Genomic DNA, 26,420 nt, shown 5'->3' with positions numbered 1-26,420 from the left:
CCATTCAGAAGACTCCCCCCAGCTCCAACCCAGCCTTTTAATGTTTCCTTTGTGCCATGCAGGGCACCCGATATTATAGCTGCTCTCTGTCAAAACTCATGGTTTAAATGTAAGCCTCATCCATGGCTGTTTGTTGTTTAAATGTGCCTTGACTCTTCTTCCATGATCACAGACACATAGAGTGAACCAGTGCATGACATAAAAACCAGTTTGCTTCCTCGAGGTGCAGGTGAGACAAAGCCACGTGCTCAAGCATCTCTCAGACAGCTGGTGGGAAACACAGACGGGGCAACTGGCTGTCCTGATTCCTGACTCGCTGCTCTTCCATTATACTCCCTCTGTCTCTATTCAGCCCAGTCAAGGAAAATACAACAAATGGTGGTGCTGCCTGACGTAGTCAAAAGATGGGCAGTTCTTATTACAGCAGGGTGACTTCACAGGGACCTTTAGAAAAATGTGTTGAGTGCCTACGAAGTCCCAGGAACATTTGGCAAGAAGCATGGATTTGCATTTTATTTACATATCATTGCGTATGAGGTTCACAAATTTCACTATTTCAAAGTATGTACGTGTATATATATGTGATAGTACTTAACATCCTTTGTTAAAAGCAACCAAACTGTAGCAGAAGATTGATGTTCAGACTTTCTCATTTTTTATTCTGAGGAAGTGCCTGGGCATTAAGGAGTCCTGTGCCCAAGAGGAACAGCCATTCGCAGTGTTCTGACAGCACGGTCACCCTGGGTCAGGAAGAGAAAGAGTAGGGAGATTATTTACTGCTCAAGAAGATAGATGATGCCAAGTTTGTAACTCGGAAACAATGCACTGGATCTAATTTGTTCCAATTTCCCTGTCACTGCGATTTTTTTATAGGTCCCTGCAATTTATGGAGTGGATACAAGAATGCTGACTAAAATAATTCGGGATAAGGTATGAGTGTCATCTTTAGCCAAATCTATGTTTCTTCACACACACACACACACACACACACACACACACACACACACTCTCAGTGCCTGAGGAATTCACTAGTATGTAAAAGAACCAATCTGGCTGATTTCTGCCACTTGGGTTTCTGTCATCCTGTTTTACTATTTCTGATGCAATTTCTGTGGCTGAATACTTGTTTGGGATGTTAGTTATCAAATGGATTTGAGATTAATTCACTCAGCAGCAGTTTATTGAGTGCTCCCTCTGTGTTCATGATCCCGACAAGTCAAGGTCGTTAAATTCAGCCCAGGACCAGTGAAACAAGTGGAGAAGGTTACTATCTGCATAACTCTTTACCTAAATTGAACACCTCTGTGCTGGAAATGCAAAGGAGGAGTTGCATGCATTGTTGCTGTTATGTGTTTGGACCTCTTGGAGGAGTTGTCTGTGAAATTAGTGAGTGGTATTTCATGAGTGTGTCAAATGAGCCCTGCATGTGTTAACTCAATTGCATAGTCATTCTTGAGTCTGCACCAATTCATGCAGTGGTAACAGGTGTGTTTGGGTTTTGCTTTTATATCTGATTGCTGAAACATCTGACCCCTCCTCTTGGAGTATTTCCTTGCCATCAGCCTGCTGCTCCTTGTTATAAAAGGTAAACAGTTATTTTTCCCTACATAAAACCTTCATCTCTCTGACCAGAAAGAAATTTTATTTAAGGTTAACTATATTCCCCAAGTCCCATTAACGTTGTCTCACTGAATTTTATGACATAAAAAGAGAAAAAAATGATACAATTTCAAAGTGAAAGAGATTCTTCAAGAAAATCTATGGTAGATTTCTTGTTAGAATATATTGACACAGGATCTCTGTAAACAGAAAGAAAGAAACAGCTTTGACAATAAGAACATGTCTCCACACCCATGACCAGAAGAAAGACGGAAAGTTCATGTGACTCTTCTATTCCATTTCTGATTTCCTTCCCTCCGCCAAGATTTTCCTGACAATAGATGTTAGTGTGGTTAGATATTCTGAGTAGATACTTGTATTTTCTTAGCCCAGTGATGTTGTAGGAGCAGTAAACAATCACAAGGCTACCAGAATGGAAAGGAAATAAAATTGGGAAATTCAATTTGGGCTGCAGAGTTGGCAAGTTAAATAAAATATAGTGAGGCTTTATTAATTTCAGAAAACCCTTTACAAGACCATACTGTGTTCTTCATGTTAGTTTAAAATGAACCCTTCTTTTATGAGAGGCAGTTAAGTTTGCAAAATTTGGCTGAATAGGCTAGCACAGGCAAAATGTGGTATCACCTATTGTATTTAATTTGGAGCAGTGCTGGCCTGTACTAAAATGTATACTGTGGCATTTAGTCTATTAATCTTAGGTTGGAAAATCAGGTTGGATTTCCTTCAGCATCCTTTAGAGAAGGGCATGAGAACTGAAAACCAAATTTCAAAATTAAGGATCCATAAATATAGTCAAGGGACTCTGTGATTTGAATTCTGAAAGTAAGTAGAGACCATCTTGAAAATTAATCATCCAGGGTGGAAGTGAAACGTGATTTTTAGTTATCTTTTCCAGAGTTTGAGGTAGCGCTCTGAGTTTAGTCATCACACAGATAACCGTCATGTCTGAATGGTGTGTCAGCACCTTCTACCCTCATTCACTCCCAAGGGATGTCTTCCCGGAAGGGATACATTTCCAAGGGAAATAAGGACTTTCTTCTGTTTTCTTCAGCGCACTGATTTCTTGGAGAAGGGCAAATCAATGAATTATTTTGGCATTTCCCCCATCACGAAAGTCTTACTAAATATAATATACTATTTTCCTAAGTAGGTCAAATTAAACTTACTAACAGATAAAGTAAATCTCATGGCATAACTAATAGGAAGAAGAAAACACTTGCCATGTTCAAGCTAGCAGAGGTGATTTGTGGAAGCTTCACCGAAGGCTAAATGTTTTTTAAAGTTCAGGCTCTCAGGGACACGTAGACATTAGCATGTCTAAAGTAGTGAGTATTTTCAACGTCACTTCTCAGAGTTTATGACTTATATAGCCATTCATATTTTTTGTGAATTAATTTTGCTATTATGATACAATAAATTCCCACCCTTTTCAAATTTCTAAAAATATTTAATTTCTTTTTTTCTCGGTAGATTGTTTTGTCCACGTCTCCCATGAAATATCTTTAGGTCAGATGCACTAAAGAATCGGTACCCTAAATACTGTAAGCTGGAGACCCAAATTTGGATGCCTTTGACTTTGCTTGCCCCAGATAAAAGAAATAATCATACTTCCCAGAGTGGGTCCCAAAATGTACTATGCAAATTACTTTATTTTTCCAGGTTGAGATGCTTTTGGTTATGAGCAGTTACAAAGACACTGAAATCTCAGAGCAGCTGTTTAAGTCCCTGTGAATTATCCTGTCAGCACCTTCATCCTTGCTCCCTTTTAACTGTTTAATTTTTTTTTAATATGATAGGGCACCATGCTTGGGAAGATTGAATTTGAAGGTCAGTCTGTGGATTTTGTGGATCCAAATAAGCAGAATTTGATTGCTGATGTTTCAACCAAGGTGAGCAATTTCCTTCATATTTTGTAGTGTTGTGTTAGTCCCTTTAAACCTTCCTTTCTTATAATGTCAAGGTCTTCATTCAGGCCAAGGTCATCTTTTAGAAGCGCCAGAGTTGAGGGGAAAAAAAGGTCTCATAGCAGCTAAAATATATGTTACAAATCAGTGCATTTAAAGTCAGAAATTGTTTACTATTATTTTAACTTTTTATCTGGTTCCCCATTTCAAAGCTTTAACAATGTCAACAAAAAGGGGACCATTGAGTTGCCAGAGTCAGGCATAATGATGACCAAGAGTCAGGGCTAATAGCCAGGCAGAGAGTCAAGAGCACTTTAAAGAAATCAGACACACTAATCAGAGTCTGAGGTCGTTTGGGGCAGGGAAAAGTGTTCCTTGATCCACTGAAGATTTATTGTAATAAAGTTCAATCCAAAAATTAGTGTTCATAATGATCACTGTGCTGGCCCAGAGTGAGATATGTTTAATGTCTATTTATAAGAGGATGTAGAATACATTTTAGAAAGGTGTCTGTTGGTTTTGATTACACATTTATTAGTGTAGGTATAAGTCTCTTGGGCTTTAGTCCCTGTCACTGGGGAGCATAAAAGCTAGTGGGACAGGCAAATGAGTCATTGCCGTGGACAGAATTTTGTGGTAGATGCTGTCCTTAGAATGCACACCAGTTGCCACAGGGCAAGGGCATGTGTAGGGCAGCATCGAATGGGACAGCTGAACCAGGGAAGGCTCTGCAGAGGAGTTAGGCTCGTTCTGAGACCTGAGCAGCAGGTAGTTACGTGGGTGAACTAAGAGAACTGAGTTTCAGGCACAAAAAATGGCATGCATTTGAGGGGCATAGAGGTATGCAACAACGTGGTGTGTTTGGAGAGTTATGTGTTGCTTCGTATGGCTGAACCAAAGGGTTTGCTTAAAGGTGGCTAAAGATGAGTGGAGATGGATTGGGGCTGAGTCTAGAGGGTTTTCTATTATTGGTTTTCAAACAACAAAACTGTGACCAGATAAAAAGATCACCCTGTTTTCTTAGTGATTTCAACTAGTTTGAGTGAGCACAGTGACGATTTCATTTAGCAGCCTGAGATGTCTATGGGATTCACAAATTTTTAAAGAAATGCTTTTGGTGTACTTTGAGATTTAAAGGGTGAATTCCTATATTCAGTGTTTGTTACATAAAACAAAAGACAAAGCAGGACTTTCTTGTCCTAGAGCGTGTATTTGGTTACCATTGCACTTTAAAGGTGGAGGATTCAGGCAGGTTGAAACCCCTTGGAGGTCATTACTATTGGCTGGCTCAACATTGGGAACTATTTTCACTCTAGGAGAAAAGGCTACAAACTTCTCTTCTATCGACATGGGGGCGACAAAGGTTCTCTTCCTTTAAAATTTTATTTTCAATAGAGTTATTCACCCACAACATTTTATTCCTTTATGCATCAAACATGCAGTTTCTTGCCTAAGATAGCTCATGGTTATGGTCCATTTAAAGAGTCAGCTTTTGTCTTAGAAGAAAATAATAACCAACCTTTTTTGAATACTCAGTTAATTCTCACTTAAAAATTCTATTTCATGGTGGAGGAAATAAGGCTCATCAAATAAATCAATCTGAATTCAAATGTAATTTGTCTAAGGTTGTAGAGCTAGCCTCAACTTGAACTCCAGTGATTCCATAATCTGTGTGGTTAACCTCAGGCTATTTTTGCCTAACATTTTGGTGTGGTTTCACTGAGACATTTCCAGAAAGATGCATTTCTAGGATACTACTATGTGAATTCAAGAAGCTCTCTCAAAGCTCCTTATAAAATTAGGCTCTTCTTGATTTGCATCTTGCAGGATTAGAGTATGTTTTCATATTCTGCTCTTCTGCCTGGGATCTCTCTCTTTCTCTCTCCCTCTCTCTCTCTCTCTCTGTCTCTGTCCCTCTCTCCTTTGCTTGTCTTCAAAAAGTTAGTTTAAAAGGTCAACACATTGTTTCTTTGTGAGCTTTCCATGACTTAACCTCTCCCTTTGTATTCCATGTCATTTTATAAATAGCTTTATTTAAAAAATCAAATTATATTGAACTCCCTGCAAGGATTGTCTCTCTCACTTCTCTATGGTTAGTTCATTGAGAGGAAAGGCCTTGCTTTCCTTACCTGAATCCCCAGCACTTACCATAGTGGCTTTCTAAGAGTACCTGCTCAATAAATATTGAGTGAATGAATAAGGTAATGAACAAAGCCAATACATAGCAATTAGAGTTGGTGGTGAAGATTCTACAAATTCTTTTGCCTCTTCAGATCTGAGTACGTTAGTCAGTGTTTCTGATGGTTTTATATGTCCATTATTAATATATAAATTATTATTTTAATAACCAGTATCATCTTTATTAATAAAAACAGTCATAGACTAGATGTATTGAGTACCTAGTATGTAACAGGTGTTTTTCTAAACATCCTACACTGATTACTTTATTCAATCTTCAGAACGATTCTTCGGGATAGGTATTATTATTTCATTTTACCAAAGGAAAAACAAATATTGATTAAATCCCCATCTCAGGATGAACGATTACCAAGATTTATACCTAAGAAGGTTTGTTTTAGTGTCTGCCTCTTAAACATCATCTTATGCTACCTTCCAACATACTAGAAATAATAATTATTAGTAACCATACTCATATCGTCACATACTAATCGTAAGTTTCCATAGTTTTAGGCCCTCTACTTTTCATGTTTGTACTGTGACATTCAAAGACGTCTAATCAAAAGTGGTAAAGCATATGATTGGACGGAGGGTGAATACACTTAAAACCTGACTGGTTGTATGGGGTAGTTACTGTGACAAAACCTGCTCATTAGGGGTCTTTAGAAAGGAAGCTTCCCCCCCCCCACACTTGCTGATACCTGTTCATTTGGGAGATGATTCATGTTGCATGTTGTGACCCAGCTCCAATCAGCACGGCTATGGATGACCGCATTTTATGAAGAGGAGTTCTAGCCAGGAGTTCCAGAATCTTGCTTCAACAGGGTACTGTTTTAAGAGTGAAAATAGCCCAGTTAGCATCATGTCAGGCTCAGAGAAAACTTGAGTGGATGTTATCTGCTGTTCTTATCTCGTCACTTATCAGAAGATGAGGAATTGGGGTCCTTGGAAATCAGTACTTGTATATTCTTGATGCTCATGCTGACCATGGACATGCATGCACATCATTTTGAAGCATCTGAGTTGTTAAATTAGATACGTAATTATTTATACATCTGGAATTTTATCATGCCATATGTGATATTCACTTGTTTTTAATTCGAAAATTTGTCCATTCACATGACATGCAGCAAATATTCCCTGTATTCATTTCTGCAAATTTATCAATTAATTTAGTTTGAAGACACAGCACAAAAGTCAGCTATTTTTCCTTCTAGAATGATTTTATTTTAAAATTGAGAACTGCCTTGGGCATCTAGCCTAGCATTTTCTATGTTTGAGGAACCTTGGGCCATTCACCTTAAAAAATGTTATGGTCACTGCAGAATATATTCCTGTCTTGGAGAATCCTAATGCAAATTCATATATTCAGAAGTCTGTGAGGTCTTGCTTAATTAACTTCTCTCATTCTGCACGGAGAGTATATAACATGTTTGTGTAGACATCAGCACAAAAGAGCCTGTCTGTCTTTTTATCTATATTAAATCAAAAGAGAGATCACAGTGATGAAATCTGGTGCCATTTTTCAATGCCAGAGCAATCAAATAACTTCATTTTAGCTGTGATAAAATATATATTTATATGATATATTTATTTGGTGAATTTTGTTTGGGTGGGGCTGATAACTTAATTCGTTATCTTGTAATTGCAATTTGGAATAGCTACAACTAGATGGTAATATTGCTTTGCTTTGTAGCAGAAGCCTAAGGTGAAGAATAAATCTGTCCTTTTTCAAATTATCTGATGGGAGAGATTGTCTGTAGCATTTATGGATCAGTTGAGCAATAAAATTTTCCCTGATCACAGAAGGACTGTGGTATTTTTTTTTTTGTCCTTCCGAATGGTCAACAGGACAAAAAACATAAACTTTTATTTTTTTCCTCAAGTACAGTCTAAGGATTATCATTTCACATTCTATAGACTTTGTGGAGAGAGATATATTTCAGTTAAAGTAAAATGCTTTTTCAAATATGTAGATTGCAAGTTTCATCTAAAACCTTTTACAAACTTCAAATTACCCTAACTTCAGACCTCGATCGCTAACTCTTAAAGCAGGAATCACTGTGGGCCCCCAGCCCTCCGGGATTCTCTCGCTGTATTTCCATTGTTTCCTTTTACGACTAAGGGGAACTACTTCTTGGGCAAATGCCTGTGAAAATGAATCTGACTCCAAGCAGTGCTTAAGACCTATGTAATAGTGATGATAAGCTCTGGGATCCTTTTATGAAGTCTACCATTTAAATGCAAATGATCCCACAGTAGCTAACCTAGAGGGACCCATTGTCCAGACTAGCTCAGCAATTGCTTGGACTCTCATACTGACTTTATCTATTAGCCCCACTGCCTAAGGCTAATGCTCCGCCCCACCCACACTTCATAGCAAGTTGTGGGTCACGTGTTATTTAAAGCGCGATGGACTTAGTGCCACGTCTGTCTTGCTGAATCAGGCAATAATACTTGAAAATTCCATTGTTTCTGTTTCCTTAATGGGGCAAAATATGGGAAAGATGGTTGTTAACTATGGAAGCAGCCAATTTTTTAGAGATCATTGTTATTATCACAATCAAGATTTTATATAAAACAGCAAAGTACTTTTTTCCTCATAAAAAAGATACAGACTGTGGCACTTGCTCGGCCTATCTTGCAAATTGATTAACTGCCAATCACTCCCAAGTTAGCCATCAATCTGCTGCCGATTTAAGTGCAAAGCATCCTCAGTTATGTTTATGATATTGATGTGCTGTTCCTAGCTGGAATTTCCTTCTCACGTTTTGGTTTTTAAAATGGCAGGATGTCAAGGTATACGGCAAAGGGAACCGCTTGAAAGTGGTAGCTGTGGACTGTGGGATAAAAAACAATGTAATCCGCCTCCTAGTAAAGGTAAGTAGCCTGTTCCATCTCAAGGGGGAGGATTTGGAACATCGATCGTTTACTGTTAAAGTGATTTCCTCTCTCTGTTCCAGTGAAAGCTTGTGCGTTCTCTCAGAATGTCAGGGAATCTACACTCTTCTGTTGCCTTTGATCTACAAAATGAAACATTTATCCCTGTTAAAATTAGACTCGGTAGAGGGACTTTGTGGACTATGTTAAAAAAGAAAACCTCAAAGGCTACAAAAACATAGAAGAAAATGATGGCTGTTGTTATCATTTACTGACTGACATTATATGACATGCATGTTCACCTTCTCGGAATTTAGAGACAACCAAAACTTCAGAGTCAATGGAGAACTTCTCCATTGCACCACATGTATTATGCACCACATGTATTATGCACCACATGTTTGCAGAAGTCACGCTTGATACAGTGCAGGCTTTCACATTGCTTTATATCGACTGTTGGATAAGCACTCATATTAAACCTTAAATATCTTTAAGAAGAATTCAACCATTATTACAGTGTTTTCTTAAATAATTTTTTGTTGGGATTGCTCCTTCTCCACCTTCCTCTCCCATTTCTTTTTCTATCTCTCTGTGTAAGTCCCTGTCTCTGTTTAAGACACACAACACACACACACAAGTATTTGCAGAGCATCAACTTAGCTTGAATATAGGGGAATCCCTTAATTCTTTGTTAGAGAATATCACAAACCTCCAAATCACAATTTTAAATTCTGTTCAAGTGTCGCGATGAAAACGTGCCTGGACTCTGCAGTAGCAGGTGCTGTCGGTGGCCTATCCACATCCCCCTCTTGGTTTACTGCTTTAAGCCATTTTGCCTGGTTTCCAATGGCAAGTGTCTGCATCTTCTCGTTTGAGGACTGTCTTTGGGTGTTGGTTGCCGCTTCTAGTTCTTCAGGAAATGCCATAGAATTAATGACTGCTGCTGCAGCCCCAGCCAAGGACTAGAGAGGGTCATTGTGTGGCTATCCCAACCCCTTTGCTCCCTGGCTGAGCTGTCTTTACGATGGATGTTCTACACTGGCCCCCCGATTTCCTCAGTGGGCTGAAGCTCCTGTTGTCCACAGTGGTAACTGCTTGATAATGCATACTTTTGGGGGTGACTCACAGTGGCACTTTCTATTGGTATTTCCTGGAAATGCTTCAAAAACAAACTTCTTTTTCTCAAACCCTTGTCTCAGGAAATGCATCTAGGAAACCATCAAAGGCATCTTCCTCTGTATATTTATATATAAAATTATAAATTTTCAATTAGAATATAAATATTATAGATAATAGAAAACCTTAGGAAATAAGGATGAGTAATATTTGATCAGGAAAAAAGGCAAAATTAAAAAAGGTGAAAGGTGGGCTGACTCAAATCTTGCAACAAATTGATTTATCTTTTTTTTGCAACTGTCCCCTAGTTCTAGGGCAAAGAACCTGCAGTCCGGTGTGCCCGGGCATGAAGCCTTTTGGCTCTGAAATCTTCTGAAAGGGTATTATCTGCCTTTTTAGGATCAGGTCTTTAATAGTTTTTTTCCTCCACTTTTTATTGATCATTTTCTCCATTTTCCTCATACACAACACAGTAAGCCACCAAAGAATTTTTTGCTAAGCTTTATTTATTTGAATTGGATGCCATTTTCTCCTTCCCTTTAGGGAGTGGTTTAGTCAAGAGAAAGTCTAGCAAAATTACACTTTGGCAAGAAAAATGTTATGAAATTGTAATCATTCTCCTGTTTCTCTTTTAGCGAGGAGCCGAAGTGCATTTAGTTCCCTGGAATCATGATTTCACCAAGATGGAGTATGATGGGCTTTTAATTGCCGGAGGACCCGGGAACCCAGCTCTTGCACAACCACTAATTCAGAATGTGAAAAAGGTGCATTGAGTGTGGTGGGGGCGGTGTGCATCGGTGTGCAACATGAGGGGGTCTGCTCTGTATTGCTGAGAAGGCTGTAATATATGTTATTTATTCAGGAATTTTCTATTACTCCTATTTGTAACCTCTGAGATAATGTCAGTACAGATATGTCTTAGGGGGAGAAATATAAAACAAAAACAACAAAAAAACAAAGTTACTGGGATTGTGTCCTCAAGTTCAGAGAGCTGGAGTCTGATCTCCAAGTATGTCTTTCCATAGAATTGTGAAATGACTACTTGTGTTCTTCACCATGACCTGTAATACCCTCAAATTTCTAAAGAAATATTAAATTAGATTTAATTTAGTCTGAATGTTATATACATCTTACTGAATTTTAATGCTATGAATGTTTCAATCATGTTCTTATTTATAGCCTAATTTTTTATTCAATTATTATTGCCTTGTTAATTGAGGGGAAAAAAAGGATGCTTCATTTTTATTCCTGCAGAGGCGATTTTTGGAACTGTACTTCTGGTTTAATAAAAATTCTTCATGATTTAGGTTTTGGAGGGTGACCGCAAGGAGCCATTGTTTGGAATCAGCACAGGAAATTTAATATTGGGATTAGCTGCTGGTGCCAAATCCTACAAGATGCCCATGGCCAACAGGTAAGGCAGTGAGGCTTTGTTTGCAGGTCAAACTAGCTCCGAAATACTCTTAGTCACTAAATCCAAAAGACTTAGAGAACTGACATGCCGGTTTCTTCAAAATAAATCGATAACCCTAATATTACGTGGTTCACAGTTGTCCGACCACCTGACACCACTCTCATTGCCCTTTTGACAGGCAGCCTTCTCTAACAGTAACTTCCCTGTAGTTTGAAGTTATTTTCCTTCCCGTGGCATAAATTGAGGATATAATAGTCAGTCAATCAAATAACATTCTAAGGGAAATTATTCTGATTTTAAACTTGATTTCAGAGCATTGATAACATTGTGAGGCTGAATGGCTTAAGAACCAAAACATCTTCAGATCTCTAGGTTTTCCTTCCTTACCACAAATGATGGTGATTTGTAGGACGTGAAGCTTTTCTGCGCAGTCCGACCCCACAGAAAGTGTAATTCAGATCGACTCAGGGCTGAGTAGTTATCTTTATTATTCCCCAGGAGCTCTCACCTGGCTTTAAAATTACTGTAGCTCTTTTAAAATAAGTTGCTTATGTATGTCTATCTCTGCAAAGCTAGTAAGCAACACTTTGTTACGAGTGCAATTTCCGGTTTTCTAAAACTGATTATAGAAGTTTAATAGGACCTGATATTTAACACACAATGAAGCTTCCTGAATTGATTTCTGTTGCTAAAATTATTAGGATTAACAATCTGTGACTTTTCTCCAAGTAATTTTCACTAAGCAATTGAAATTTTCAAATTTTAAGTCTTTTTTTTGCTTGCTATTTTACAACAAATGCACTTACAGTCTTCTCTTCACTTTTCATTTTCCTTCTTTTTTTCCTCTCCAGAGGGCAGAATCAGCCCGTTTTGAATGTGATGAACAGACAGGCTTTCATTACTGCTCAGAATCATGGCTATGCCCTGGAAAACACCCTTCCTGCTGGCTGGAAGCCACTGTTTGTGAATGTCAACGATCAAACCAATGAGGTAAGTGCTCTCAAGAAACCTGTTCAGTTGGTGATGGAAATGCAGGGCTTTTAATACCGTTATTACAGATACCTTTCTGTTGTTTGTGTTCTATGTGGGGAGGTGTGTGTGTTGTGGAAGAAGTCTATTTATAGGTTATTTCCCATAGCTCTTTGCTTTTCAAAGAGTCATTTCTCTCTGTCTTATTTCCTCATCAGTTGACTCACTAAGATCCATTCTTTGAGTGGCCAATCAGTGATTTTCTTGCACATTTACTGTTAATGGGGGATTATCGAGGTCTGTTTGAAACTACTCCGAGTCTCTGGGACTAAGCACTGAAGTAGCTTTTGAGAGGACCCTTGGAGAAGCAATTTAGGAGATGATGATAAGAAGAGGATTTGGGCGTATTCTGAACAGCTTTGGGAGGCCCCAAAGGCTATAGACCAAACTGTTCCAGAACAGAGGTCCAAGGGGGCACGATATTTGGCCCACTCAGGGACGCCAAAAACTGTTACAGAACAGGGGGGGCCCCAGGATGGTGTATGAATACCATCTGGACCACCTACTGGGCTCGTCTGTCCTCCACAAGAGGAAAGACATCTCTCAATGCCAGAGATTTGTAAAAAGGAAAGGGAAGGTTTATTTAAACCTATACAGACTTAAAGTGGTGACCCAACGTCCCCATTAATATATTAAAGTCCTTTTGGATACCCTCAGACGCCCACAGTGCTTCCTTCTCCCCCTGCCCTAATTCAGGGTACTGTAACTCAGGAAAAGAAGCACACCTCTGGGATCCAGGCTCCTGCCACCATTTGGTGGGTCACCCTCCGGGCAGGATCTCTAGTTAATCCAAAGCCATGTGGCACCTTCTCATGGTCTACTGGCAAGAGTTCTTTCACCCTTTTTCCAGGCAAAGTCTCTCCTGCTTCCCAGGCCACATGGCCAAAGGGCGCACCTCAAAGCCACGTGGTCCTTTTCTACCAGAGCTGCAGGGGTCTGCTCTCTGGCCAAAACCGCGTGTATCTCCCTGCAAAGTTGCAAAGATGATACAGTCGCCACTCTGGCAAAGTTGAGTGGCGATTCTTTGCTAAAGCCGCATGGTGATTCTCTCTACCCCCAGCTGCCAGAGGTCCTCACTCTGTCCAAAAGTGCGTGGCTCTCTCTCTGCGCTGCCACAGCCACATGGTTCCCTCTCCTTAAATGGCTGCCATGTCTGGGTTTTAAATCCCCACGCCAGTCCTCCTTTGCAGCCCCATTTCCGACTCCTCCTACAACTGGCTACACTTGCCAGCATTCCTGTATCCTTACAGCTTTACTGGGCTGCCATCTGAGTCTAGGCAGGTGTGGCCCCATGTCCTGGAGCCAATCCTTTCCAAGCTCTCATGCAGGTACTATAACCTGGGAGACCTGCCTCCCAATTACATTTTGGGGGGAAAGTCCCTTTCCATCCCCCTGGCTCAGAGAATGGCCACAATTATGTAACATATCCAAGTAACCCACCAAAGGCTATAGATATGTTAAATGACCATGCTGTGGATTAGCTGCAAGGCTTTGGCTGTACAAAACAGTTCTCAATGGCCCTGCTCTATTTGGCCCTTCCCCAGCTCACACCTGTGGGGGGGAAGGGGTGAGGATATCTTAATATTTCCTGGACACCTTGAGTTCTGGACCCCATTCCAAATTCCTTTTCGGGGCCCTCCTCTTGGCTGCACCCTGTTACAAAACCAGTTGTTTATAACCAGGGAACCACCTTGGGTGGAGTCGTTGTTGGCTTATTTTTATTAGTACTGTTAATTTTTCAAAAGTTCTTAAGCATATTTAACTCAGGTTTTAAATTGGAAATACTACACAGCCCTGGTTGACATTCATTGTCACCAAAGGCGTTTCTCCAATTTCTTGTACCTTTAGGGGATTATGCACGAGAGCAAACCCTTTTTCGGTGTGCAGTTCCACCCAGAGGTCAGCCCAGGGCCGACGGACACTGAGGTATGTGCGAAAGATGAAGCCTGTTATACACTTTCTTCTTAAATTAGAAGCGTATTTATGTGAAAAGTCAAAGAAACAAAATAATCACCCCAGATGATCCTGGTATAGAACATTCTCAAAAAGGGTGCTGTGATAATACACTCCTTGTATTAAAACTTCCCCATGAATATCATAGAGGAAATGTCTGTCTTTTTAAATTCAAGGTGGGGAAGCCCTTTAGAAATCTGATGTAAAGCTATTTTTATTTAAGTCGTTATCATTTTAATATATTTAGTTTTGAAATTTACAATTATTGTCCTGTGCAAATGAATTCCCCTTGCTCTCTCATTCTCATAACTGAAATGAAATTTTAATCCTCCATCTGTGACTTCGCAAAATCTCTATGGCAACCGGTTTGTGTAGCCACGTAGAGGAAAGTAAACAGCAGCAGAAGGAAGAAGCGCAGGAGTGTGGGGGAGGGCACAGGGCGGTCGGGCAGGTACCTGTGAGCCAGATGAGAACCATAAAGATTCTTTAGAGGAGTTTTGTTTGTAATTTAAATATTTCTCCTGTTACCGTGTCAGCTTTTGTTTCAATGTTCAAAGACATCTTTGCAGGACAAGAGCTTGCAGTGATCTCAGAAAAGTCTGGGAGGTCTCTGACTCCATCTCTCACCCCCTGAGGCCCCATTAGTAACGCTGACAAGTCTTCCTAGTCAGTAGACACTCTCAGAAAGGGCACCTAGGGAAAATGGAGAATACACATATTCTGTCTGTAAACACTGCCGCCTCATATCTGAGTTGCTTTTTCAGATATTTGTGTTTTTTCTTGTTTTATTATTTAAAAAAATGGTTCTTAATAGCCAAAACAATAGCTCATTCTTACCCACAATGAAACTTATAAATAAAAGTTACACACATACATTGCCTAATGAATGATAAATATTTTTTTTAAATTTAAAATATTAATCATTAGCCTATATTTGCACTTCAGATTAGGAATACTGAAATTAAGATAGGTAATATCCAGTATAATTTAACCCTTTCATTTTGTCCTGTCAAAATATTTTTTAAAATAAATTTTAAAAATATTTTTGGTAAAAAATATTTTGGTAAAATTTATTTGTTTCTGTTGCAAAAATAGAAGTAAGTTCGTTGATAAAGTTTAAGACTGTCTTTAAAAACATATTTAGAGCTGATAGGAATTTTTAAAATTCAGTTATTTCTAACTGTAGGATGCATAAGTAAGAAGCTTCAGTTTTTGTTTTAGTGCAAGCAGAATTTTACTCAGAAGAAGAAGATTGTTCTTAGGAAAGAGCAAAAACTTGTCATTCTCAAGAAGTCACTATCTGAAATATTTATTGTCTGCTGAAAACTTTTTATTGATGGGATTTTCACATAAACACTTACGTTTATTTGTTCTAATTCTTACACTAGTCAACATTTCGTTTTGCCAGAATTGGCAAAAAACAAAAGCAAAAACAAAACCCAGAAAACAAAATATTGCACAGAAATACTTATCCTAAACTATTATTTGTTTATCTAAATTTCGAATGTAACTGGGCATACTCTATTTTATCTGGCGATCTTCTGAGTTTTAAAGCTTCTGACTAGTGGGTTGTATTTTTTTCCTAGTATCTGTTCGATTCCTTTTTCTCACTGATAAAGAAGGCAAAAGGCACCACCATTGCATCGGTTCTCCCGAAGCCGGCTCTGGTTGCGTCTCGAATTGAGGTCAGTGTGTGTGCGCTTCTTTTTGGTTTAGGTGTTTTGGATTTTCTCTATCATGCAATGATATATTTTTAAGTGAACATGTGAGCCTTTTTAATGTTTATGAAATATGATGGGTATTATTATAATCTATCATTTTAGCATCTACATTTTGGTCTGTTCTTGATAATGTTCACTGGAATTTTCCTGTTTAGATTTGAAGTCATATCTTTTAAAGTTTAATTCTTCCAGTATGTTTGTAATAAAATAATGTAGCAAAGAATAGAGTTGAGTTTAATTTAGAATTTCATAGATTTTCCATTACTCAGTGAACCATAGCTTTACATACACTTGAGATACACCATTCAGATTACAGAATTGTTATAGATGACAGAATTTCTGTTTTAACTAGGATTATTATTCAAAATCATGAATTGAGTAATAGTATTTATCTCTAAAGAGAAAATGGATAAAGATGAATATATCGTAAGACTTGAATCCTTATTTGTTGAGTGTGTACGTTAGGATCTCTACCCATTTCTTTCATAGGTAAATCACACGCATGCACACACATACACCCACAGCATTGTTATACAAAATTTAGAGGGATATATATGTACATAGTCTGTGAACAAAAAGCACTGAGGCATGTTTACGTGAAATAAATTAAGTTAGATACTTTAAGGATTTCCACGACAACCTCTTTTCCTGAGATGAGAAGATTGGAGGTAATCTAGTTCCTTGATGTGGAATCAAACTGTGGGTTCTTGGTAGCAAAAGAAACCATGTACAGTACAGTGTTTTTTTTCAGAGTATCAACTCACAGTCTTCAGATGCTTTTCTTTTTTTAAATGGTGAGGAAAGGGTATAATTTGGTGTTCCACAGTGACTTGCATATAGTAGATGTCCAATAAAAATTTGTTGAAGCAAGCCAAGTTTCCCAAGCCTTTGTCTCTTATAGTGACCAAGAACATCTTTCTCCTTCGAAGGACTTGGCAGTGTTGTATGTGGCTAAAAGATAAGCAGTATTATCATTTGCTTGAAATCATATATGCAATTTATATGAATATGTTGCCAAGACATGCTCTTTTTTATTTATTATATTTTCTGTAAATATTTCTGGCACTGAACTGTAAAGTATAGGTAACAAAATGTAAACATGAAGGTGTCCCTATGTTCCCTCACCTCCTATATTTTAATCCATGAAATATTGAATGTAATACACTTGATCAATTAAATTTTGGAAGAATCTTATGTAAAATATATGTATATACAGATACATATATATATATATATATTTATGTGGTTATTTTTAGGTAATCATATATGCTTAAATAAAATTTAGGCTTCTTCCAAAGCTTTTTGTCTTCAGTGAAAAAATCTTCATGATATTTGAAAATTGCTTTGAAATTAGAACTGCTTACATTGTGAGTCTTTTTACTCATGTATTTTATAACATTGTACTTTAAGATCGCCATCTCATAATGCAAATAATATAGTTTCCACTTTTGAAAAAGCCTTACTTCTTTATCCTAATATAATAAAAGCACTGCATTTTTTAAAAAATTGCTTACAGGTTTCCAAAGTTCTTATCCTGGGATCAGGAGGCCTGTCCATTGGTCAGGCAGGTGAATTTGATTACTCAGGATCGCAAGCTGTAAAAGCCATGAAGGTGAGAGAATATAATCTTTGCTAGAATTATTATAGTCCCTTTAATGGGTCTAATTAGTATTGTATAATTTAAATGTAAGACACTACCTCTTTTCAAAGTCATTATAATTAATTTTCTTAACTATTCCTTACACATCTCATATGAAAGGAAATTTGATCACAGACAGGATTTTTATCTTTCTCAAATGTGCAAATTAGGTTTGGATTGGTCTTCAAAATTACCTACATTATCACCTATTTAATGAAAACATATAAAGACACGCTGATAGATGTTCCTCATTCCTTTTGAGGGAGTGGACTTTTAAAATATACTAGACTTTTGTGTGACAAGAGGGAATTTGGGCTTCCTTGCTGCTCTGAATTACTTCAGGGTTCGATAGGTGCTTCAGGCCTCTCTGTGGTTGAAACGGGTAGAACTGGTTGGGGAAGCGAAGGCAACAAGGCCTTTGTTCAAGCTCTAGAAGTTATTACTTGTCACAAGGGAACCCCACTCCACTAACTGTGACCTGGCATGGATAACCTACCAGGATGATGTGGTTGGATTTTCAAGTCTGCAGTCTGCAGCCATTTACCAGCAGAGAACAACGCAGGAAAGGTGGCAGGAGCCTGGAACAGCAAACATGAGAAACAGTTGGCCAATTATTTTCATTTTTTTCTTACTATTTGTTTTATTTAGTATTCTATATACAGAGATTTTCACTTGACAGATACCTGTTGAAAAGATGTGGAGGATAGCCCCCTGTTACTTTACCTTCTTATTTGTTTTTATTTTTAATATTCTTCTTTATACATGCATGGGTGTTCATACATATGCACACATGTTTTATGTACATTTTCAAAGCATACTTTATTGCATTATGATTCCATTTATCCTTAGACAGAGAGTGGATACCCAATGATTCAGATTGATTAGAACATAATCTAAGTGTGTTCTGAGTTCAGAACACATTTTACTAACATACATTTTTAAAGTCTATTTGGTAGTTTTTTGAAGAGTAGATACATAATGCTATATGTATTATAGAGATAATACATATTAATGCTATATGGATTATATTATATATGTGTTTATATAAACACCTCACCTGAGAACATGCTTATTGATTTTAGAGAGAGGGGAAGGGAGGGAGAGTGGGAGAGAGAAACATCAATGTGAAAGAGAAATGTATATTGGTTGCCTCTCATATACACCCTGACTGGCAACTGGGCCTGCAACCTAAGCATATGCCTTGACTGGGAGTTGAACCCTTGATCTTTTTGTTTATGGGACAACGCTCCACCCAACTGAGCCACCCCAACCAGGGCAGAATTAATATTTTCATAGCTTGTATTTTTATATGCTTAATATCCACTAGGTAAAGTTATATATTTTAACTGAGGAATGAGAGTTATTATATATAGTATTGTCATTAATTAGGAGATTAACAGAGATGAAGTTATGAAACAAATATTTTAAAAGAATTAGATTGTGTATGTATTATAGCCATAACTGTATTAGAAAAAGTGATGTAAAATTTATTAAAATTGTTTAAAATTATTTCTAAGTTTTAAAATGAATGGACACCCATCACATGTATGTATGGGGCCTTTTCTATATAATTTGCACAGCTGCTTCAGGAAAATGCGAATATATTTAGGTGTGTTGGTGCTTTTCTATAGTAACAGGGCCTTCAACAACCTCTGTTTATGACTTGTTCTCAATTTAGACCCAATTGTTAAATTCCAATCCATATTTTAAATGCAATTGCTTATCTGTATCTATTTAATATTTTGCTAATATGCCTAACACTCATTTTAAAACAATTCCTTAAAATCTAGAAAGATGGACATTGGACTTGAGTCAAAGCACTTGAATTGAGGTTTTAATTTCAGCTCTTACCAGCTATGATTTTTGGCAAGTTATTTTAACTATTGAGTCCCAATTTTTTAATATGCAAGCTGGAAATTTCTCTTGTAATCTTGGTATAAAAATCCAATAAGTTGATTTAAAAAGTACATTATAAGTTTTAAGCCACTCTAAATTTAAAGTAGTATGAGATATATTTAATTTTTCATTCATATCTTTCCCCAAGATTATGTAGGGCTTTCAGAGATGATTTCTATACCTTCAACTGAATATTTTGTTGCCTTTTTTAGAAGGATTCAAAATTGACATACTGATAGATAAAATAATAAGAACCATCTGGCCATATTTTAGAATTGTTATTTTTGGTAAGTTTCACCCTTATCCTGGTTTATAAAGCTATTATTCTTAGTAGCCTACATGAAGAATGATTTTGGTGGTCTCTCCAGATGTCAGGAATGAGATAGGCTATGAACACCTCATACACACGCATACATTTTCATTTTATTTTGCCATATGGTCATTTTCTTTTCATATAATATGTATAAACAGTTGCATAATGCTCTTTGTTAAAACACTGCAGCAGGCATGAAAATGCAAAGAAATTGGAAACCAGCCGAAGGCTCTCAGTGCTTCTAGCAAGAAGGGAACACATTTCCCTGTGTTTTAAATGTGCACCCAATGCTGTTCTCCAACAAATGTTAGGGAGGGGAGCAGCTTCGGTGTTGCCTCCAGTTCTATTTTATTGTTCACTCAATAAAATTTTTTGGAATATTGTGTTCTTTTAAGGTCAATTGAGCTCTAAAGTTTAGTAGTACTCACTTAATGTTGATGATAGATTTTTGGAAACTGTGGCTTTAACCAACATGATGTATAATGAGACCAATTTTAGCTTAGGCTAATCAATAAATAAGGATTAAGTTCCTATGGCATTTTCCTGGTCACCAAAATCAACGCCAAACTTATAAAGTTTCTAAGTACTTCTAATATTAAACACTGGAATAAATGTGAGTCATGGGGATATATCAGAAAGATGAATAAAAACAGGATAATTATTTTCTAGTCCTCTTATTCCCCTCCAGGGTCTTGGGTGGCTGGAGCCTCTCTCAGAAACTCAGGGTCCAGGTGGGATCCACCCTGGGCAGGACACCTTCCTATTGCAGGGAACACTCCCCGCCCCCCACACACACACTGTTACATTGGGGTGATTTCGACATGTCAGTTCATCTCAATGGGCATCTTTGGGGTGTGGGAGGAATCCAGAATACCTGTAAGACAATCCGCACAGACGTGGCAGAAACATGCAATCTCCACACCAACAGTGGCCCAGGCCAGGAATCGATTTTCCTCAGTAATGTTATAACAAAAATGACTTGAACACAAAGATGTTAGTTGAGGACCTGCTGTGTCTGTGGACATCTAGTCAAATTCTATAGAAATCATTTCCAGCTTTGCTTGGTGTCTTTGGAGCAAGGATTCAGGATGATACTTACGAGGGAGGTAGTTCTTCTTGGATAGTTTTATTTTCACTCAGTTTTTGCCTTCATTTCACCACATGTTTGTTTTCCTTTAACATTCATTCACTCATTTACTAATTCATTCATTCATTCACTCATCCCCTAATCCATTCATTAGCTAGTAATGCCCTTTATTGAAATACGGCCATTCTCTTCTTTAGAACATGTATTCATTTTGGATCCTTTTGTTTCAGGAAGAAAATGTCAGAACTGTCCTGATGAACCCAAACATTGCATCGGTACAGACCAATGAGGTGGGCTTAAAACAAGCAGACAGTGTCTACTTTCTCCCGATCACCCCTCAGTTTGTCACTGAGGTCATCAAGGCAGAGCGGCCAGATGGGTTAATTCTGGGCATGGGTGGCCAGACAGCTCTGAACTGTGGTGAGTTCTTTTAAGTTTAATTGCGGAGTTTGGGGCCATGTACTTATGGCCCCCACTATTTTTTTATTGGACTCCCCCTATCAGATGTGCTGTGTGTGTTTATAAAAGCTTTCCTGTAATGTGTGGGGAAGTGGTTAGCAGCCCCTTGAAAATGTTATATGATGAATAGTACTGGTTTGTTTACCAGAACATCCGAGAGACAGAAAGAAATTTTTACACTTTAATGCTCTGAGCGGCTAAGTAGGTTTCTTGAGTCTCCATCCTCTATCCAGGATATCACTTTTCTCTGTTACCAGCCAAGGCCTGGCAACTATCATGAATGAAAGCCAATAATTAACATTGATGAAGTGTCTTGTGCTCTTATGTTTCGGCCCTTCAGCATTTGACTTTCATGTATGTTTTCATGATAACACAGATCAGTCTCTTTACCATCCCTTCATGCATGTCCTGAGTCCAGTGCTCTGTCCTCTTTAAAATGCTGCAAACCTTTGGCACTAGGTTGTGAATGAGAAATCATTAGCCAGTTGGGGCAAGAAGTTGGTGATATAATTTTATGACAAATATAAAACAGCCAAAGTTAGATAGCAAATTAGTAAAAACACAAAAAAATGTTGATGATTTTTAATACAGATATATATCCATATCACCGGGATTATTTAAATAAAAGAACAGATCTCAGAAGTGAAATAAATATACTAAGATCTTAAGGCTGCCTGTAATCTTATGATTTTTGTTAATGACGATAATGAAAATCATCTGAAGATGTCGCGTCAGCAACAGTCGCATCAGCAAAATATTTTGTTAGAATGTCTTCAAAATTTTTTATTCAACTTTTTTTTTTTTACCCTAAGGACAATTCTATTTTGAACAGTGGTGGCTTCTTGGAGTTAATTTTAAGATTTTAAAAAATAGTGTTATAGAAGACATAGGAGTTTAAGATTTTTAAAAACTGTATTTGGCTCTTTGAAGGAGTGGAACTATTCAAGAGAGGCGTGCTCAAGGAGTATGGCGTGAAAGTACTGGGGACCTCTGTGGAATCCATTATGGCCACAGAAGACAGGCAGCTGTTCTCTGACAAACTAAACGAGATTAATGAAAAGATTGCCCCAAGCTTTGCAGTGGAATCGGTAAGGAGCCTTTGTTCTGGAGGAACAAGGACATTGTTTGCTCTGTGTTGCAGGGAGAATGGTTTGGCATGCCAACAAATAATAGTTACAATTATACTTGGGTCTACGTCCTTCCAGAAATGTGTTCGTACCTCAGAACCACTGTGTATTAATTGTAGTTTTGAATGCTCAAATGTTAGGGATGGGTATTAATATTTTATTTTATGAAAAGAGAAGCATAAACCAAGAGAAGTGATTTTATTAGTGCCACTGAACCTCAAATTTTCTGAATTAAAACTAGGAGCCATAGTAACTTGCAATGCCAAAGTACTTTGTACCTTCTTTCCATGACCAGTCACACATCTTGTATGTACAAATGACCTGCAAATGGGAAATCGCCGGATTTAAATTTTCTCATTAAAGTGGAATAAACATTTTAAAATGAGATTATCAAGATAAAAAGGTCATTGGATCTAATCAGTAAAACTTACGACTGAGAAATCTGTGACTTAGAGGTTGAAAGAGGACAGATTATTTTGCATTTCCGTTAACTGGTTTCCATCATATCCTGAGTCTATTGATAGGCACTGAGAAAAAAATCAGCTTTCTGTGCGTCTGCTTTTGCCCCTGACTTTATTCTTGGTTTTGGTGTAGAGTCAGTGGAGTAGGTGCTGGAGGCAGTTTTGGATGCAATTTTCCCACTGAAGAAATAGGCAAATTCTTAGTGATAAGGCAAGCAAAGCTGGGCAGAGTGAAATGGACTATGTGTGTTTCACAAAAGAAGGCTGACAAGTACACACTATGTTCAAAGCTGTCAATCAGGAATCCTCCCAGGATAGCTCCGTGGAACATGTGGAAAGCTCCTGCCATCCATTTAGTCCTTCATTGCCAGGTTTAATTATGTCCTTACTTCCTCAGGATGAGAAACAGGCATATGGGAAAGGTGTAATTACATTACCATTGGTAGTGTAATAATATTCCGTGACGGAAAAATATAGCCACCGTGTGTTGTATTTTGTAAGGTAAAAAAATTAAAATTAAAAAAAAAATTCCAAGCTTCTGGGACTACTCTCTGAATGAGCTTGAAAAATGAAAAATTGATATAGTATCCCTAATTGCTTATTACAGTTATATCAAGTTAGTTTCAGCGGTAGAAAACTTTGTTTTATTAAGAGATGAAAACTTTAAAACTGAATTAATAATTCAGCATGGCTTCCATTCTCAAATTATTGATAGTTGTTTTAGTTTTTGACCATAGCTTTATTTTTTTGTGTGCAAAAATAAAGATGAGCACAAATGGCTAAAAAAAAAAAAAGCTTTCACTGTATATTAAATTAGTCCCAGAATTTTACTTAAAATTGGCAAAACAATGCTTGCTTTTCAGAAGGAGATGAGAGAATGATAGACATTTCCATTATCATTCTCCTCAAATAAACTGATCTACCTCAGTTGCCAGATTCTTGTGTTATGAAATTTTCTGCTAGTGTGGTCAGCTTTTAAAGTTTGAATCCTCGTTCTCGTTGACAGATTGAGGATGCGCTGAAGGCAGCAGACACCATTGGCTACCCAGTGATGATCCGGTCTGCCTATGCCTTGGGGGGGCTCGGCTCGGGCATTTGTCCCAATAAGGAGACCTTAATGGACCTCAGCACTAAGGTATGTGTGTTTGTAGAGCAAATTCTTAACAACTAAGAAACTGAGTTGAAATAACCCTTTCAAATAGAGAAAGCTCTGTGGACAGGACAACCTTGTCTCTATTAAATCACTATCATGTTCTGTAACAGTGTTGTCCAAACGATGACACCTTTGGAATGGAAATACAGTGCATTTATTTACGTTGGGACACTACAGTTAAGCCAGGTAGTCCTAGGTAAACTGGTGGGGACTCTACCTAGGTCCATTTTTATTGTCCTGTCTATTGATTTCAGGACAATGAAGTCAATCCAATTTCATCATCCTCAGCTTCAAAATCTATTCCAAAACATTCATAATACTAAATTTATTTGAGTGGGTAAAAAAACTAGAATATAATGTTTCATTTTTTTCATTACTTTTTGAAATAATATGACTTGAATGACATCAAATAAGTGAAACAAAACACATTGAGTAATGTAATTTTACCTCAGACTCAGGTGTTTAATAAATGTATAGCATAAACAACTCTTAATAACATAAGCGAGTGAGCTTTCTACCAACTAACACATTATAAGCAAAAGTGAGATTTGAGTGTAATTTATTTCTGTCAAAATTTCTTTAACATATTACTGAATACTTCTTTTTTCAAGTATTAAAGAGGAAATCTGGAGAAAATTCAGGTATGGTCCAAAAAATAAATTAGAGGTGAACACAGAAAACATGCTTTGTGAAAGCGGAGAGTTTTGCCCACACTCTGTTTCAGAGAACAGAGCAGTGTCTGGCAGCCCCGGGGCCGTTGAACGAGTGCGTGCACGTGCAGCCCACAGGCCTGGGTAACCTGTGTGGCAGTCGTGCAAGGGCATCTTCGGGAGGGGAGTGCTGAGTGAAGATCCCAAGAACAGCTGATAGCTTTATCATCACTGACTTTTGGAGTGCAACAAAGTGAGGTCCTTCAATTGTTGATGAAGGATTTTGAAAAAACAAGAAATAGAATTAAATACACTCAAATAACTATAATGACAAACTTACATGCCAACAACTTGGATTTAGACTGTCTAAAGTTGCCAAAAGAAACCAAAAGAAGGGAAACATATCAAATATAATGTTTCTGGTTTTCATTTTGGACTTTTGAATCATGTATTTAAAGAAAAAAATATGCTTATGGAGGCTCAAGATTTTTTTTTCTCCAGCTTATTAGATATTCCCAATATTTTAAAATAATTTTTAAAGATTTTATTTTTATTTTTAGAGAGGTGAAGGGAGGGAGAAGGAGAGGGAGAGAAATATTAATGTGCATTTCCCTCTCATAGGCCCCCCTCTGGGAACCTGGCCCTCAACCCAGGCATGTGCCCTAGGCTAGGAATTTAATCAGCAACCCTTTTGTTCACAGGCTGGCACTCAATCCACTGAGCCACACCAGCCAGGGCTCCCGATATTTTTAATATTATCAACTTTAAAAATGCCAATAGTGACAATCTGTATTTATTCTCTATAAAAATCTATGCTTTTTTATAGTATAGAAGCATCCTGAATACTGAATTATCTAAAAATATTTACTAATGAAGATAATTTTGGAATGGGGTAATTTTTAATTATTTATATTCCTCTAAAATAATCAATAGGTCATTGAATGGTTTTCTTTGTTGAAAACCTAGCTTTTCTCTTTTAAGAGAAAAAAGGAATTGATAATGATTACTTGTATCATTGTATCCTAAACCACCCCTATTCTCTTGAGGTTATATTTAGCACCATGATAAACTTCATTAACTCATCTAAGTCAATGTTTTGTATGAAATCTGAGATTGGAAAGGAAAAAGAAAAGAAGTTAAGACAGCAGGTGAAGATGATGTCAGTTGTCCTGTGCCCAAATATTCAGCCTCTTCCATTAGAATGCAAAAAGCTTTCCCACATTTATACCCTTTGTTTCCCAGATTTCTTCTTTTAGCAAGCGATTCTAACAAAAAATTAATAATTATTAAATTGTTAACACTGGTTATGGAGTTTCCTAACCACCTTGGAAACCTTTTCACGGGCAGCTGTGTGGACAATTGGTTTCCATTTTCAGTTGCACATGCTGGAGCCTGTGGTTCTGACTGAGGTTAAAAAAATAGCGTTGAGACACATTACAGAAAAACTTACACTGAGTTATTTCATTTTACTGCCTACTAGTAACTTGAAAGAATTTACTTTCCCCAGTTGCTTTCTCTTCTTTTCACTGCCATCACGAATCAACTATATTAAGAGACAAAGGACATTTCTGTCTTGCATTCCCAGGCACTAAATGTCCTGAGGTCAAAGACTTCCACTTTCAGATTTTGAGTTCAGTTCTACCTACTGGTGGGTACTCAGTAAATATGAAGTGATGATTATACTCATTCATATCTGTTTAATCAGGCATGTGTGATGTATGACTCAAGAGTACTTAAGCACTTAGACAGTGATTAACTATAATAATAGTTGCACATGATTCTTCCAATTCCCAAGTTCCATGTCCCATCTTGGCCAACTA

At 37.6% G+C, this 26,420-nt stretch overlaps 1 protein-coding gene across 1 annotated transcript in view; it reads left to right on the top strand.

Moving 5' to 3' along the window:
* CPS1 (carbamoyl-phosphate synthase 1) overlaps nucleotides 1-26,420 on the top strand; it is a 117,302-nt gene that overhangs the window by 22,215 nt on the left and 68,667 nt on the right. The window contains exons 5-16 of the mRNA XM_037042024.1: nucleotides 874-930; nucleotides 3,417-3,509; nucleotides 8,493-8,582; nucleotides 10,334-10,462; nucleotides 11,006-11,112; nucleotides 11,964-12,102; nucleotides 13,990-14,067; nucleotides 15,681-15,779; nucleotides 17,332-17,427; nucleotides 20,981-21,170; nucleotides 22,140-22,297; nucleotides 23,804-23,932. Of these exons, the coding sequence (XP_036897919.1) occupies nucleotides 874-930; nucleotides 3,417-3,509; nucleotides 8,493-8,582; nucleotides 10,334-10,462; nucleotides 11,006-11,112; nucleotides 11,964-12,102; nucleotides 13,990-14,067; nucleotides 15,681-15,779; nucleotides 17,332-17,427; nucleotides 20,981-21,170; nucleotides 22,140-22,297; nucleotides 23,804-23,932 (1,365 nt within the window). The remainder of the gene's footprint in view (nucleotides 1-873; nucleotides 931-3,416; nucleotides 3,510-8,492; nucleotides 8,583-10,333; nucleotides 10,463-11,005; nucleotides 11,113-11,963; nucleotides 12,103-13,989; nucleotides 14,068-15,680; nucleotides 15,780-17,331; nucleotides 17,428-20,980; nucleotides 21,171-22,139; nucleotides 22,298-23,803; nucleotides 23,933-26,420) is intronic.

Source organism: Sturnira hondurensis, unplaced genomic scaffold (genome assembly GCF_014824575.4).
Source record: "Sturnira hondurensis isolate 20B ecotype Veracruz unplaced genomic scaffold, ASM1482457v3 Scaffold0003681, whole genome shotgun sequence".
Lineage (NCBI taxonomy): Eukaryota > Metazoa > Chordata > Mammalia > Chiroptera > Phyllostomidae > Sturnira > Sturnira hondurensis.
Note: the sequence above shows the minus strand (reverse complement) of the source record. Positions and strands in the feature narration are given on the sequence as shown.